Source organism: Nematocida homosporus (assembly GCF_024244095.1).
Source record: "Nematocida homosporus strain JUm1504 chromosome Unknown 4549, whole genome shotgun sequence".
Taxonomy (NCBI): Eukaryota; Fungi; Microsporidia; genus Nematocida; species Nematocida homosporus.
In genome coordinates this window covers 1-14,641 of record NW_026250621.1, presented here as the reverse complement: position 1 = coordinate 14,641, position 14,641 = coordinate 1, and the positions used below count along the sequence as shown (strand labels likewise).

The window sequence follows — 14,641 nt, the reverse complement described above, 5'->3', positions numbered from 1 at the left end:
AGGAGTTAAGGCTTAATTTGAAATGTAACTTAAAGTGCAATAGTACAAACCAGTCCATTTATAATGCTAGTTTGTGTGAAGCGGAGGGAGTCATCGGTCTTACTCCTAAACCACCATGTGCGCTCGTAGCTTGCGGCAACACTATCCTTTCAAACTGGGGTGCGAATGCTATCGCCATAAAGCAACAGTTTTCATCTATCCACTTCCACCCAGTAGATAATCTTTCCCATCACCTTGACAATCTATGTTTAACGAAAGACTTCAAGGCGACTGTATCCCTTAGTTATACACAACCTGAGGTTAATCTTGAATATCTCTCCTCAATTCCTACCAATTGTTCTGAAATCACAATTAAGGCCACCTATAAGCCGTGCCCATTAATAGTAGGCCTAGGGGATTGCACTAAACAGTACAAAGACATAAAATTGCTGATTAGTTGGGACAATCTTCAACAGCAGAGCCGTATCTCTAATGATAAATTCCATGTCCACACTATTATGGCCTCAGACAACGCTTACCTTTATCTAGAAAGCTTTTCTTGGTATGAACCACCAAACGACATTGAGTATCGTATCTTTGCTGACAAAATTGTTATTCCGGCAGATCCTATTTTTCCTTGTGGATTTTCTGGATCCTCTATCTATGATCACATAAAAGATACTTGTGCTAAATCTGATGTATCAGTTGAAACAGCCGAGATCTGCTATAAAAAGGGCCGAGAGGACTTTTCTAAGACTCTAAACCTACTTTGTATGCTTGGTGCCTTGCCTAGATCAGCAATATCGTCCCATTCTGGTAATGTCTGTTGTGGTAATAGACTTAAAAATACCGAATATATAACGATTAAGAAGCCCGTTAATATTAAGCTTGTAAATTGGGATAGGTTTTGTGATAGTGATAAGCCAAGAAAAGGTCTGTTTTTTTGCCAGCATATACACTACACCGAGATCAATATTGTTGGGGGCGATCGAGTGTGGGCTGGTTATTATCGTTTTATCACTATCATTCTAGATCTATTCCGAGATATTACTGTCAAAAAGCTTACAATCAAAAATGTTCGTGAGGACCGCGAGATCGATAAGTCCTGCCTGTCTAAATTGGCCAAGCGCAAAGAACGCCGATACAATATGAAAGTTAATGTTTTGATACTGGATAATGTTGATGATTTTGTTGTTCATTTGGTCTTGGGGCGTTATAACTTTGTTAAACCGGTAAAAATGCATATACTGAATTTGGACCACAATAGCCGTGTTATTGATCAACTTCTCTCTCATCCGAAAGCCCGAAATATTTCGAAACTTGTGTTGGGTGACGGTAGTAAGACACATAGTTGTTGTGGCCTAGGGTGGCTACGTACCATTTTCAGCCGGTGTACTTCTACCAAGACATAGTCGGACCGGACGCTCGCAGGATTCATTGAATAAAGTATCAATGTTGGTTATGATGTGTACAAACCTAAGTTTCCGTGCTATAACATCAAATTAGTATCTTCTCTACAAATGTATTTCGCATTGTATTTATAGTTTGGAATTGCCGTACTAATCTCAGGGGTTTCACCTTTGATTGATCTCTTGTTCCTGGAACTGCTGATGAAGAATAAAGATGTGCTGACTTATGCTTATCTTCTTGAAACATACTGTAATGTAACTAACCTAATCCTAACACGTGTTCACAAGCAAAAAATGGTGGTGGATACTCTGGACAACACAGCTAGTAAGTAGCTTGCCAATGAGCATATGAGTATTGGGCTAGATTAGGTTAAAAACAATACTAACCCAATTCGGTTTTTAGTTGAGTATGTTTGGTTGAACGGTTCTATTCCATCTCCAGACACAACATCAGTCAATGAAGAAAGGTCTTTGCGATGATGAAACATTACCCAATACTAACCCAAACTGCCATATAAGAATATCCCAACAAATAAGGAACTACAATAACCCAATACTAACTCAATACTAACCCAATAATAAACAACGGATGCCCATAATAAATCATCTTTACTCCTTTTATTCGATCTGTCTCAGAACGTCAGATTTCAGGACCAAACAGTCTTTGGATAGACTTGATGAGATATTAAAGGAGGTAGCAGTGATTTGATTAAAAAGCATTTGGCGCTCGGCAGTTGGTGGTGCTAAATGGCTTGGTTGGTCTTAGTCCTTCTTAAGATGGCAACATTCGTGTGTTAGCACACATCCAAACCAAAGCTGCCTAATGCAAGCTGGTATTGACAGGCTGGTTTGATAGAGGCCGGCGGCGGAATAGTCTCAACGGTTTATACGATGTTCTTGCTGGTTGGATGTCTGCGCCTAGATCACGGACGGTTTAGTGCATTTATAAGAGTGCCGGTTTCCTTGGCTCGTATATATGTCCCTGTGTGTAACAATACGCCTGGCAGTCCGATGTAACAGGTAATAAGCACTATATCGCACACAATAGCAACCACAGTAAGAGTAACCCAAGACAAGTGCTTGAAGGTATTCTTGCCGAAGACTCGAGCAAAACATCCTGGTGTGTCATGTTGTTCTCTCTTTCTGTTATAAAACAGCATCAGCCCAACAACTAATACTGACCAATACAAGTTCAATAGTAACAACCCAGTCAAAAGACTTAGATCATTTGCCAGTGTGTATCTCCAAAACGTTGCGACAAATAACCAAGCGAAAGTAACAATAATACTGATTGAAAGATTAATGACATGCGCGACAATTGCCTTGACGATACTGCGTGCACTCTTCCCACATGTGAAATTAGCCGTGTATACCGCCGTAATCAGCAAACAAGCACTTACCCAAGCCAGTGTAATACTATCGATACAAAGGTTTAGTTCCTGTTTGGTCATAATAAACTTAGGTTTGCGAATGAAAAGGTCTATTACCTTGCCGAGTGTACTGTGTAAGCTATAATATTCATCCGCAATGCCCCTTAAGTATCTTCCTACAAAAAACGCGACTACGATTCCATTCAATGCTGTTATGTATATCAGATATTCTATCCTGTGCATTTGTTTGTATATTGTTGTAAGTAGCGCGTTACAAAATGGGCGTTGGGTTTTCCGTTCAAGAGGTTGTCCCTCTGCAGCTATTGGTGAGCGCGGTTGAGGAGATTTCAGTCTAGAATTAGACTTTAGTTGGGTATGCCAAGCTCCTGGGCTCGTTGAGGATAGTTTTTGGCTAGCGTTGTCCTTGTTAGGTGAAGATCCATTATTCATTTCTACTATCTCTAAATTACCTAGCATTTTTAATTTTGAAATGAGGCTATTTAAAATCTAAGCTCGTATCAAAAAGTCATTTTGTCATGTTGACGTGTTAAATCAAAATACTTATTGTGGTGTCCGTGCCATCCCCCAGGCATCTTAATGAGGCTCTCGATATATATCTACTTTTAAACGCGTTGACTGCAGGGACAATGAACTTAGATGTTTATTCCTTACTACTTTAGATAAGCCAATACATTCCAAAAGAAATCTCAATCTTGTTATCACTAGTTTCAGAATATAAATATACGACGAAGATTGAGAAAGGACTTTCTAAAACTCTCTATGGCATACATGAAGGACTTACAAAAGACTGTACCAGATCTAGAAACTGCTCAGAATCGTATACCAACACAATTAGCCAGACTAACCCAATTCTTCTTGTGCCAGTAGTTACAATGCCAAGAAGTAGCAGATAATCAATAGATGCACTTTTATTGTCTGGAACCATTTAAGCTCTGATTTCATAAGAGATTGCATGTGAATATATCTCGTCCCAGCCACAGAAACTTAAAGGATATATGGGGGTCTTTATACGCTATTAAGGCTATCTGTCATGCTAATGTTTGATAATGTGCGCACTATAGTTAAATTGCTATTTATGATTAAAACAGTCCTCTTTCTCCTTGTTACAGCCAGATTACAACTCCGATGGTCTAGTCACTCCATCTGTGAATAACTTAGCTGGCTATTCGAGATCAAAATAATAAGAAGACGGCGCTAATAAAGTAGTTACAGTACGATAACAATCTTCATCTTTATTTTGCCCAATCTCAGACTAAAGGGCTTTATGCTTATCGCGTATGTTCAAATGTTGTAAGATGTTATGGGTCTTCAGATTGTAAATATGCAAGCATACTCAATTGTCTTTAGTCTAAGCACAGTTGAAGTTATCTAGACAATCGGAAGAGATTGTTTTCTCCATCCTACATAGACTGGATTTGGTCCTTTGTCAATAGATAGCACCACAAGTATTTGGTTGTTTTTGTTATTTTGTTACTATAAAAGGAAAAATAATGCCATTATGGTTTCAAAATAAAAGCCAAGTCTTATTTTTTGAACTTGGTTTGAGTTATCATCTTCTTTTTAGTTTTAAGCCATTATGATCTGAATTGGTTGAGATTTAACAACAAAGCTGGATTGGAGCACAACCACACTATCTAGCATGCCCATTGAACTTATTATGTGTTATCAACAGAAGCATAGCCGGTTTAAGAAATAACGGAAAACAAATTACCTAATAAGGAAATTTCTCGTTTATAAGTAGGCCAGCGCATAAATAAGACGAGCAGTTTGAATAGCAGGTCATATAAAACAACCGAACCAACAAGGCAATTAACTCTATTCCCAAACATTCCCTGGGCAAACCAATCAACTCTAAAGCAAAGCCCTTAACAGCAAACAAGTAAATAAACATCAAGATCTAAACCGACATGATAATCTTAAATTCATCTTTATTCAGAGATCTATTTCACACTAAACTAGCTGAGAACAACTAAGCACTTATTAACATCAAATTGGTCAGAGCATCGAACTAGTTTAAACAGCTGGGGATGAACGGCAAGAATATCTTCTAGTTCAAATAGGGCAAGACTAGGGATCGTTTTAAGTAACTGGCCCACGGTCGAAGAACCTTTGTGGATAAGATGTTTGTACACTTGCAAAGCACCCGATAGATCTAAATCATCCGACCGGATACTTTTGAACACATTATCAAGACAAAAAGTCTGGGCATACTCCAGCCCGTCTTTCAGACTGCGCTTATATTCAGCATGCATGGAAATAGTGGCCACACATATATTATTGGAAACAATTATAGTCGAAGGCAGAGTGACCACACTCATTTCGCTTAAGCTCAGAATGATACACTCCAAAAGAAAGTAATCAAACTGGTAGAAGTTTTGAAGAAGCACTATCTCTTTGGTCTTCATTAGAGTCTCTTTAATCTCAGCAAAGGCCATAATAATATCTTGGCTGGTATAATTTTGACCATAGATGGTGAGATATGGGGTCTGTTTAGCTAAATACTTCAAGTTTAGAGCCGGAGGCAGAGGATAAGTCTTCTTGCGGCCTTCTGTTTTCCGCAAGATATCAAGTAATTCTTCCTTCGCGCTCTGGCTAATATCAGCACGACGAATAACATCCACAGCCAGGCCGTAAAACACTCGCTTACTCTCTTGCGGCAGCCAGGAAGCCTGTTCCTTTCGCTTTTCAACCAGATCAACCATCTGCTGATAAAGTACCTGTCTTTTATCTTCAGCCAAGTACTCCACAGAAGATACACTCGTCTCTGGATACGTAGTAGCTAGCACCCGATAAATCTGGCCTTCACTATCAACCCGTTGCAAACAACCCGCCTCCTCCATTTCTGTTACGGCCAGCAAGAAGGTGCGCAGGTATGTTTTAGAAGTAAAGTGCTTCTGTAAGGTCGAAGGAGCAATCGCTCGAAAGTCTCTAAATGTAGCCGTACTCCAGGCTTTAGCAATAGGCGGACAAAGATTGGTGATCTTAGCAACTATTTGTGGCTCATAGATAGGCACAGCCTTAATAAACACACCTAAAGGTAAATCATCAAGGCTGCGAAAGTCTTTAATAATAGTCACTTGATGATCCATCCAGTGCTTTAACAGGCAGGAGTACCTTTCAGCCTTGTTCAATAAATAACCATTTGAGGCAGCTACGTACTTAGCGTTGTAGGCCTTGAACAGTAAGGCTTTGAAATAAACCTTGGCGGCGGTTAGATCGGTTGAAGCCGATTCATGGGCGGGTCGTTCTTTTTCTACATCTGAATCTTTGATATCATAATCAACTACTCCGGTTGGAGTTACTAGCGAGAACTTGCGGTATCCTTCTTTAGTGATGGCTTCAATGACTTCTGGGGCCGTACTGGGAATTTCAATGGACTTAAGAACATTGCGTGTAATGCGCTTGGACGAGTAAGTGATGTAAACCTGGACTAAATCTATCCTTTTAGAGGCACAAGCTGTTTTTGTGACTGTGTTCTTATCAACCATATGTTTAGTGCCTAGTGCTTCAGATAGGGCCTGGTGAAAGTGTTTGTTGTACATCATAACGCGGTGTTTAGTCACTAGCTGTTCAATCACGCCCTTCCTAATTTCTACATCAACTACTTCGTTCTGGGGAGTGATAGTGGTTTGCAGACGGGCCAGGAAGGCTTTCTTATGGTCTTCATGGATCTTTTTGAGCTTGTACCAGTTACGACGGACTTTACCTTCAAAACCAGTCACATAAATAACCTTGTCACTATTCCACTCCATGATTTTCTTTAACACGTGCAGCGCCGGTTTATTGTCCATTCCCAGGGCTTCCTTGATATCCTGGGCACAAACTCCTTTCTCAGTTGCTTCCATCATGCGCCAGACCTGCGTATATATTGGGACGTTCTTAAGATAGTTTTTAGGACATATATACTCTTTCTCCTCTTCTTTTGTCTCTACCTCCTTATCTATGATTTTGATTGTTTCTTTTGATTTTTCAATCAGTCCCACTAAACATAACTTCTTGATAAAGTAAAAGAAAGATTTAGCGCCAATCTTTAGTCGTAAGCGCAATTCGCCACTAGAACACTCATATCCTGGTGATTGTAGCAGCTCATGGAAGATAAAGTAGTATTCGGGACAGCTAAACTTAAACCGGCCCCGTGTCACATAGGACATAAACTCATGGTTTGTGGCGCGTAGATAAGCCCCGGGCTCGTAATATCCGATTTTAACGAATTCCTCTGGGTTTTGGGTCTCTTTGACTCTTTTAACTGACTTTCCCGTTACAATCTCTGTTTTTTCTGATTGCCGGTACATTTCCTTATCTTTCTTTGTTAAATCTTCTATCTTAACTCCGTAGAATCCTTGTTTGCAGAGGTAGTCAGTCGCTTCCATCAAGTTCGATTCTGAAAGATTTTGCAAATTCTCTATTTGTTTCTTACCCAATATGGTCATTGATTGGCACTTGGAATAGATATGGGGATGTTTTTTGGTTCAGATAGGCCGAGTTGGAGTTGGTGGTGTATTTGGTTGGTGTTTGATAGTGTTTCTTGCTTGGTTTAAGTAAAGTTGTTATTTGGTGGTCTTTTTGGATTGATAGCTAGATTGGGAAGAAGAAAGGAGAGTAGTTGGGAGTTGTGAATAAAGAGTTGTGTTCATTGATATTATCATGATTTTCAAAAATAACAGAACTTTATTCATTACTACACTTCGGCGGTAGAGATTATTCATGCTACATTCTGCTTGTAGGTGATGCTCGTACATAAACAGTTTTGACTATTTCGTTGCAGTCATCGCCGCAATCTTCGGGTTTCTCAGGGAGTGGTATTGGCTGGGGGTGTCGGAATCCAGGGAAAGTATGCACGGGCGGGCAGTTATGGCCCTGGGTTTGTGCTTTCTCTATTTGGCACTCGCCCGACATAGCTTGTTGGGCATCCAGGCAGCCGTTGTTGAGAATGCGGCAGCGACGCACAACGCGTTGGAAGATGGGCTTCTTAACGAGCATGTACTTCTTGGCCCGGATCTGACTAGGCGCGGGTGGAGGCTGAATGATGATTGGAGGGATGGGGCCGGGTTGTGGAGCGACAGGTGTAGGCAAAGCAGTTATGGTAGTTGTTTTGGGTTGGGGCGTGATGGTGGTCAGTTGGACTTTGGTTTTGGTCCGGCGGATAATGATGGTTTTGGGCACTGTTTTAGTGAGTGTAGTTTGTTTGTCTAAAGTGATAGTTTTTGAAAGATAGATAGTGCTGAACTTAGTTCGTTCAACATGGTCGCTGATAGTTTCAGTAATAGTAGCTGTTTTTGTAAGGGTGGTTATTTCCGTGGTAGTTTTAAGGCGAGTAGTAGTAATGGTTTCGGTAATGTAGTTATCAACCGTATTAACAACATATTGCGTGCGTGTTGTAGTTGAGAAAGTAGGAATAGTTATACTAGTTGTCTTAGTAATAGTTGAGTAGGGAATTGTAATCACATTACCCTTAGCATGACCAATCAAATTGGACATGTCGTTCATCGCATGGGCGGCAAAGTTCTGGGCCGACCCCAGGTGCGAACTACTGCCATCCCCTTGGCTAAGTAGTTCGGCCCGTGGTGGCACAACTACATGTGGCGGCGGTCCCACTGGAGTAGTTGCATTCCCAGACTGCCCGAAAGTCCCCAAAGACGGCTGACCCAGTGCATAAACGTGTTCAATCAATGCTTGCCAAGCATGGGAATCCGAACTCTTCTCATACTTAGCCGGCGGCACAATGGTATGTTCCGGCACCAGAGACTGAGTCCTAGTTATTTCCACTGTTTTTGTCCGTTTAACTGTCTTCGTAATTGTTTGAGCCGGCTCTTCCTCCTCCACTATATCTGGAGTCGGCATTGTATAAACCACATGGGGAGCCGGCGGTTGTTCCGGGAGTACTTCACATCCACAATTAGCCAGTCCCAAGCAAACACACTCACCCGGCGGCTGTGCGCCTTTCACAATACTTATAATCCGCCCAGCACCCGTCCGCAGCAAAGCTATCTTGCACGGTCCAAACGAGCACTGTGGATCTTTATGCACCGGTAGATTAAAGCTCGAAACATAAGAGTTGTACATCTTTAGCGGCCGGTAAATCGAGTTTAAACAATCCTGGTAAGATATGCCATACATTTGACATTTCAACGGACTCTCCGGATTGTACATAAAGCCCGCCACAAGCCCGGCATGATAAACTAATGCTCTCCAGAGCATCCACTTCCCTCGCATACCTAAAACACCTTTAATTTGGTTATTAACCCATTATGAAGTTGTTTCACCTTTTATTGGAACAAATCAAAACAACCACCTCCACTTAATACCAACCCAATTACCATTGGTTTTACTTAACCCAATTCAAGCTAAGATTAAGTTAGTATTGTGTTAGATTGGGTTGGGATTGGGTTGGGATTGGATTAGTATTGTGTTGGTATTAAGTTAGCATTAGCTTTACCGCTACTACTCAACTCAATGTCATACATAACACCATACAATACTGAGTTAAACTTAAATTGGATTAAGTAAACCCAAATTACCCCACTATTTCATTTAACACTCACTATTACGCAACTAAGCTTGATACTTTATTAAACCACACTAAACTCAATCTAAACTAAACTAAACTCAATCTAAACTCAACTAGATACTTTACTAAACATACTAAACTCAACTAAACATTACGCAACTTAATCTAATCTAAATCAAACTAAACACACAACTTAATCTAAACTCAACTCAACTTAATCTAAATATAAACTAATTTGGTATTTCAGCTACTTCATTAAAAAGCATATCTAAAGCATAACTATCTATACGCGCTAAAGAAGGAATCAAAGATTTAGCATCTGTATGTCTTTCCGGCCCTAAATTAATCACAATACTAGCTTCATACTCAGTTAAACCACCTTCAACTAGTAATTTACGCGCTCTTTCAGCCCAGATTGCCGTTCCAGATACGGGAATACTCCTTAAATACTTCAAAGTACTTTGAAAAGCGCTATTTTCTTCCATGTCCCGTTCACCACGAATACGTTCCATTAGCCCATGGGCCTCAATCGCAGAAATAGACCGAGATTCACCATCAAATCTGGGGATGATTTTCATGGGACAAAACTTTCATTTCTTTTTCAGATTCCGATTACCATGAATACGAATAGCATAACAGTTAGTCAATGTTTTGAAATGTATGGAACAGACTTTGAACAAACAAAACAGATTTTAAGGATAGAAGGTTTTGAGACTCATTCAGTTGTGCAAATGTACAAAGATCTTCTTATTAGAACAACCAAATCTTACTTTCAGCGATACCAAAATAGCTTTAGATCAAGACTGCGTTGTACGTGTTATATTGCGCCTGGCCAAATAAGAAGGGCTCAAAGTATTCTAAGAATTGACTTAAAGAGTACTCCTGAGCAGATAACATTCTTAGCCATGCATAAGGACTGTCAAGTACCAGAGACATTAGTTCTACAATGTCGGTGTCAAGGGGAGTATAGTCCGGGTATTCAGAATGAGATGACTTTAAAGAAGTTCATCTTTTTAGTGATTGATTATCGGTATAGAGAGATTGGGGTTAGATCTATCGCTGCTAGGCATGTAGATAGCAGTAGGATGGGGAAGATTCTAAGTAATGGTGGGAATGGGATAAATAAGGACTTTTATCAAAACTTAGATAAGAATAATGGGTTAGATAAAAACTTAGATAAGGGAATAGATAAGAATATTGGGTTAGATAAGAATAATGGGATGGTGGGAGAGAAGAGAGAAAGTGTGTGCTGTATGGAGTCCAGAAATACAATGGAGTCATGTTGTTGCATGAGACAGGAGATTAATATTTTGAATCAAACTGAAACTGAGCATGATGCATATGTAGGATTAAAGACATACTTAGATAGGCTCCTGTTTGCCCGTCATGAAGGCGCAAGGGAGGTGGGATGCCTAAAAGGGGAAAAACTAGACCAAAAGATAAACGAGATCTTCAACGATCTTCTAAAACAGTCGCGCCGAGCGCCAGCGGCAGTTGAATAAAGATGAAGAGCAGATGTGAGTTTTTTTATGGTATCAATGTGTGGCCGAGATGTTATTTATGTTGCGATTGAAGCGGGGACGTATAACGAGCGGATTAAGTGTCGGGTAGGCCGGTTAGAGGGTAAGGAGCCTAGTTTGGGCGGGAAGGCGCGTTTAGGAGTGCCAAGGATTCCCAGTATTGTGCATAGTGAGGCCTTTCAACCGGGTGAGCGTGGATTTTGGCTAGATATTCATGTATCTCAAGATGGTGAAGATAAGGATAGTAATGGTAGAGATAGTAATGGTAGAGATAGTAATGGTAAAGATAGTAGAGATGAGGATAGTAATGATAAAGATAGTAATGGTAAAGATAGTACAGATATCAAAAGTAATAATAGAGATAGTAAAGATATCACAAATACTAGTAGAGATAGTAAAGATAATAGTGGTAATGAGGGGGGAAGAAGAGAGGCCTATGGGATTTGGGGAGTGGAAGAGGAAGAAGGATGTTTGGCTGAATTGGTTTTGGAGTACTCATACTTTACACACACAGAACTGCTGAAACGGGCGGGTATTAAGGAAAGTGAGTATCAGTCAAGTTATAATCGAGTGGGAAGTATTATTCACTTGAATCTGAAAGAAGAGACTTTGCCACATAAAGGGATTATTTCAAAGGTGCTTTACGATAAGATTAAAGACTGTCGAACAGTAGTGCGGAAAGTAGCTAATATTTCGGGAGTCTTTCGTAATATTGAGATTGAACACTTGCAAGGGGTTGAGGATTATAAGACTGTGCATCGTGAAAATGGGTTACGGTTTAGTATTAGCTATGATAAGGTGTACTGGAACTCGAAATTACAAGTGGAAAGAGTGCGGTTGATGAAAGAGATAAAAGCAGGGGAGAGTATTTGTGATTTATTCTGTGGGGTGGGGCCTTTTGCTATTCTGGCATTAAGTCGTGGGGCACGTGTTTGGGCGAATGATCTGAATCCAGAGAGTGTGCGTAATTTCCAGGAAAGTGTTAAGCTTAACCGGAAAGTACTTGGAGTGGTGAGTGAAAAGGAAGCTTGGGATGCAGGATTAGAAGATAGAGTTAGATTGTTTAATTTGGATGCTGGTGAGTTTTTGCGGGTGGCTAGTGGTGAGATCGCACAGGGTGGTGATAGTTGGGGATACTTTGACCATTACATTTTGAACTTACCCGAACTGACTCTGCAGTACTTGCAAGGATTTGTGGAGTTGGAAAGGAAGTGTCCTAAACAGGAAAACCAGAATTCTTATCAAAAATCTTATGTGCACGCTTACTTCTTTGTCCGACCGGGCGAGCAGGCAGTTGATTTAGTTGAGCAGGCACTGGGCAGAAAAGTCGAAGGAAAGGCCCGGCTAGTACGTAAAGTTTCACCATCTAAGGCTATGTGGTTGGTTTCGTTTGTTATCGGACTACCAAAATAAAGATTATTGATAAGAGTTGAAATTAAGCTCGGATTGAGTTTGTATTGAGTTGGGTTGAGCTGGTTTGGTTTGGGTTGGGTTCAATGTACTGAATAAAGACAACTAATAGTAGTGTCTCTTCTGTTGAGTTAGTATTGGGCCATATTCTATCCTAATATAGTGGCCGCGTTATTACTACAGACGTACTACTTAGGCTTACTTGACTAGTTAGATCTCGCTGCTTCATGTAGACTTGGTTGACTAAGAGACAGGCAGTTAAGTCATTGGTAGAGCAGTGATTAACTGTCCATGTGCTTTTAATAGTCTTAATACGAGAGTTGTTGATTTAGATAAACGTAGTGATTGGGCCCATCTCTAGTAGCACGCGACTGATTTATAGATGTTAATGAAGTCTTGTTGGGAAGATTAGACTGAAGATACTTTGCCAAGAAAGTAGTAAAGCTAGTTAAGACTAAGTTAGTGTTCAGAGTCAAGTATTAGCTAAGATGTGTCGTGAAAAGGAATGTATTAAAGTGTGTTGCTATTTCTATCAACACCAACTCAATAAGCACTAGTTAATTCACTTACATAGTAGATATAATTTATTGGTGTTAATGAACATCTCATTAAAGTACATGGTTTCTTAGTTATAGACTAGATATTTTACTACACAGAGATAAGCTCTTATAAGCTCTTGATATCCTTTGTTGGATATGTTAACAGTCTGGGCGCGCCAATTCGTTTGCTATCTAGCAATGATTGTTATTAATGGTATTGAGTAAACCAAATCAAAAAGAAGATGATAACAAGCATAAAAGTTTAGCCGCTCAAAGTCAATCATTTCCCAAAAAGGAAATGATTATTTGAGCATGGTTATATACTTTCATTTGCAAGCTTCTAACAATGAATATGAAATCCACTACTACTAGTTGCGTGAAAGTTTCTATCAAGCAGGAGGATAGTTCAAATAATAACGAAGATACTTTGAATAAATTGTCGGGGTTTAAAGCATATGCAGTAGCAATCTCTGCTATCTTAGGAGCAGGGGTTCTGTACATGCATGCCGGAATATTTACTGGTGGCATACTTGCCTGGGTTATAGGAGTTGGAGTTTGTGCATTAAGCTCGTTCTATATCTCACAAGCCGTTTATCGCAAGATGCGACATATTGAAGAAGAGAAAGCTAAATGGGAGAAGGAGAAAGAAGCCCTCCGGGTTCAAAACTACTTTGCTCTTAACAAAACTCTTGATACAACGGATGATAGCAATGAAAAAATGGCCGTGGATTATCCCGGTTTAATTGGAACCGGTTCGCCGGTCATTCAGAAGCTACTGAGCTTCTCTATTGGGTTCCAGGGAGCAGCCTCGCTTATTATCTATATGGGATTGTTGTTTATTTGGTCGGCTGACATTATTAAGTTTCTTACGCCGGCCGATTGGATAGATACAACTAAGCAAAATGTCATTATTTATGCAGTCTCAGGATTGATTGTACTAGTCTGTGGTAAACATGCAATAAAGCGGCCTGGAAAGGACAGTAAAGTCATTACGACTTTATCAGCTCTTTGCATTGCAGTTTTATTTGGGATAGTCTTATCTATGCTTTTGCTTATTATTTTCAATCCTAATACTGCTAGTAATACGCCTGAGACCTTTACTTCAGAGTCAGTAAAGGGTTTGGCTGCTGGAGTGCACTTCCCAAGCTTGAGTTTCATAAGTGGAACGGCCTCAATGTTGTTTGCCCTTTGCTCCCATCAAAACATTCCTATCTACCAATCTAAAATGCAAGCTAAACGTAAACGAACCTTAGTATCAGTGGCTTTTGGGGCTCTAGTGATTATGGGTCTCTTCTTTTTGGGAATTGGAGCTATTGGATACTTTGTGGTGTACAACCCGGTTAATGCCAGTAATCCGTCCTACTCACCTAAAGATATCTTAAGTGAACTCAGCCAAATACTCTCTGATCCTTCCGGTTCCAAAGTCAATAGCTCGTTACAATCTATCTTCAAATGGTTAATCGCTGGCATTAAACTATCTATGTTCCCGGTGCTAATCAATGCTTTCATGTGGCAGAGCATAACATATCGAACCGTGCTTTTGAGCGCATTAAAACGCCCGATCAAGAAGCATACTGGTCAAAGTGATAAAAGCTCTGGTGTAATAGTGACGGCTGGAATTATAATTACAGCAATTACATTCCTTGTGGTCTTATTGCCAATCAACCTAAATGACGTAATTGTCATTGTGGGTGGCGCAGCTACGTCATTTATCGTCCTATTCGTTCCAGCCTATCTTATTATAACTAAGAAAATCAAAAAGTCAGATAAGCTTGCTTGGTATGATTGGGTTGCAGCTGCTATTCTTTTATCGGCCTTTGTCGGTCTGTTTTCATACGTTGTTATATATGGAACAATCGAGAAAGTAGTTGCTGCTACTAATGTG

At 40.1% G+C, this 14,641-nt stretch overlaps 8 protein-coding genes across 8 annotated transcripts; 4 read left to right on the top strand and 4 right to left on the bottom strand.

Moving 5' to 3' along the window:
* On the top strand, nt 1-1,391 carry NEHOM01_2314 (uncharacterized protein; the record flags this gene model as incomplete). The annotated part of the gene is made up of 1 exon (XM_051491192.1): nt 1-1,391. A coding segment is annotated over one exon (1,391 nt), but the record flags the coding sequence as incomplete, so codon positions are not given.
* A 920-nt stretch (nt 1,392-2,311) lies between these two features.
* Nucleotides 2,312-3,235, bottom strand: NEHOM01_2313 (uncharacterized protein; the record flags this gene model as incomplete). Its single annotated transcript, XM_051491191.1, has 1 exon — nt 2,312-3,235. One exon carries the CDS (start codon nt 3,233-3,235, stop codon nt 2,312-2,314), a length of 924 nt encoding a protein of 307 aa, XP_051347151.1.
* A 1,499-nt stretch (nt 3,236-4,734) lies between these two features.
* NEHOM01_2312 (uncharacterized protein) lies at nt 4,735-7,149 on the bottom strand (the record flags this gene model as incomplete). The annotated part of the gene is made up of 1 exon (XM_051491190.1): nt 4,735-7,149. The coding sequence occupies one exon, from the start codon at nt 7,147-7,149 to the stop codon at nt 4,735-4,737; it is 2,415 nt and encodes an 804-aa protein (XP_051347150.1).
* A 337-nt stretch (nt 7,150-7,486) lies between these two features.
* NEHOM01_2311 (uncharacterized protein) lies at nt 7,487-8,992 on the bottom strand (the record flags this gene model as incomplete). The annotated part of the gene is made up of 1 exon (XM_051491189.1): nt 7,487-8,992. One exon carries the CDS (start codon nt 8,990-8,992, stop codon nt 7,487-7,489), a length of 1,506 nt encoding a protein of 501 aa, XP_051347149.1.
* Nucleotides 8,993-9,517: 525 nt separating this feature from the next.
* Nucleotides 9,518-9,865, bottom strand: NEHOM01_2310 (DNA-directed RNA polymerase II subunit RPB4; the record flags this gene model as incomplete). Its single annotated transcript, XM_051491188.1, has 1 exon — nt 9,518-9,865. The coding sequence occupies one exon, from the start codon at nt 9,863-9,865 to the stop codon at nt 9,518-9,520; it is 348 nt and encodes a 115-aa protein (XP_051347148.1).
* A 39-nt stretch (nt 9,866-9,904) lies between these two features.
* On the top strand, nt 9,905-10,789 carry NEHOM01_2309 (uncharacterized protein; the record flags this gene model as incomplete). Its single annotated transcript, XM_051491187.1, has 1 exon — nt 9,905-10,789. The coding sequence occupies one exon, from the start codon at nt 9,905-9,907 to the stop codon at nt 10,787-10,789; it is 885 nt and encodes a 294-aa protein (XP_051347147.1).
* A 36-nt stretch (nt 10,790-10,825) lies between these two features.
* Nucleotides 10,826-12,220, top strand: NEHOM01_2308 (tRNA (guanine37-N1)-methyltransferase; the record flags this gene model as incomplete). Its single annotated transcript, XM_051491186.1, has 1 exon — nt 10,826-12,220. One exon carries the CDS (start codon nt 10,826-10,828, stop codon nt 12,218-12,220), a length of 1,395 nt encoding a protein of 464 aa, XP_051347146.1.
* An 882-nt stretch (nt 12,221-13,102) lies between these two features.
* Nucleotides 13,103-14,641, top strand: NEHOM01_2307 (uncharacterized protein; the record flags this gene model as incomplete). The annotated part of the gene is made up of 1 exon (XM_051491185.1): nt 13,103-14,641. A coding segment is annotated over one exon (1,539 nt), but the record flags the coding sequence as incomplete, so codon positions are not given.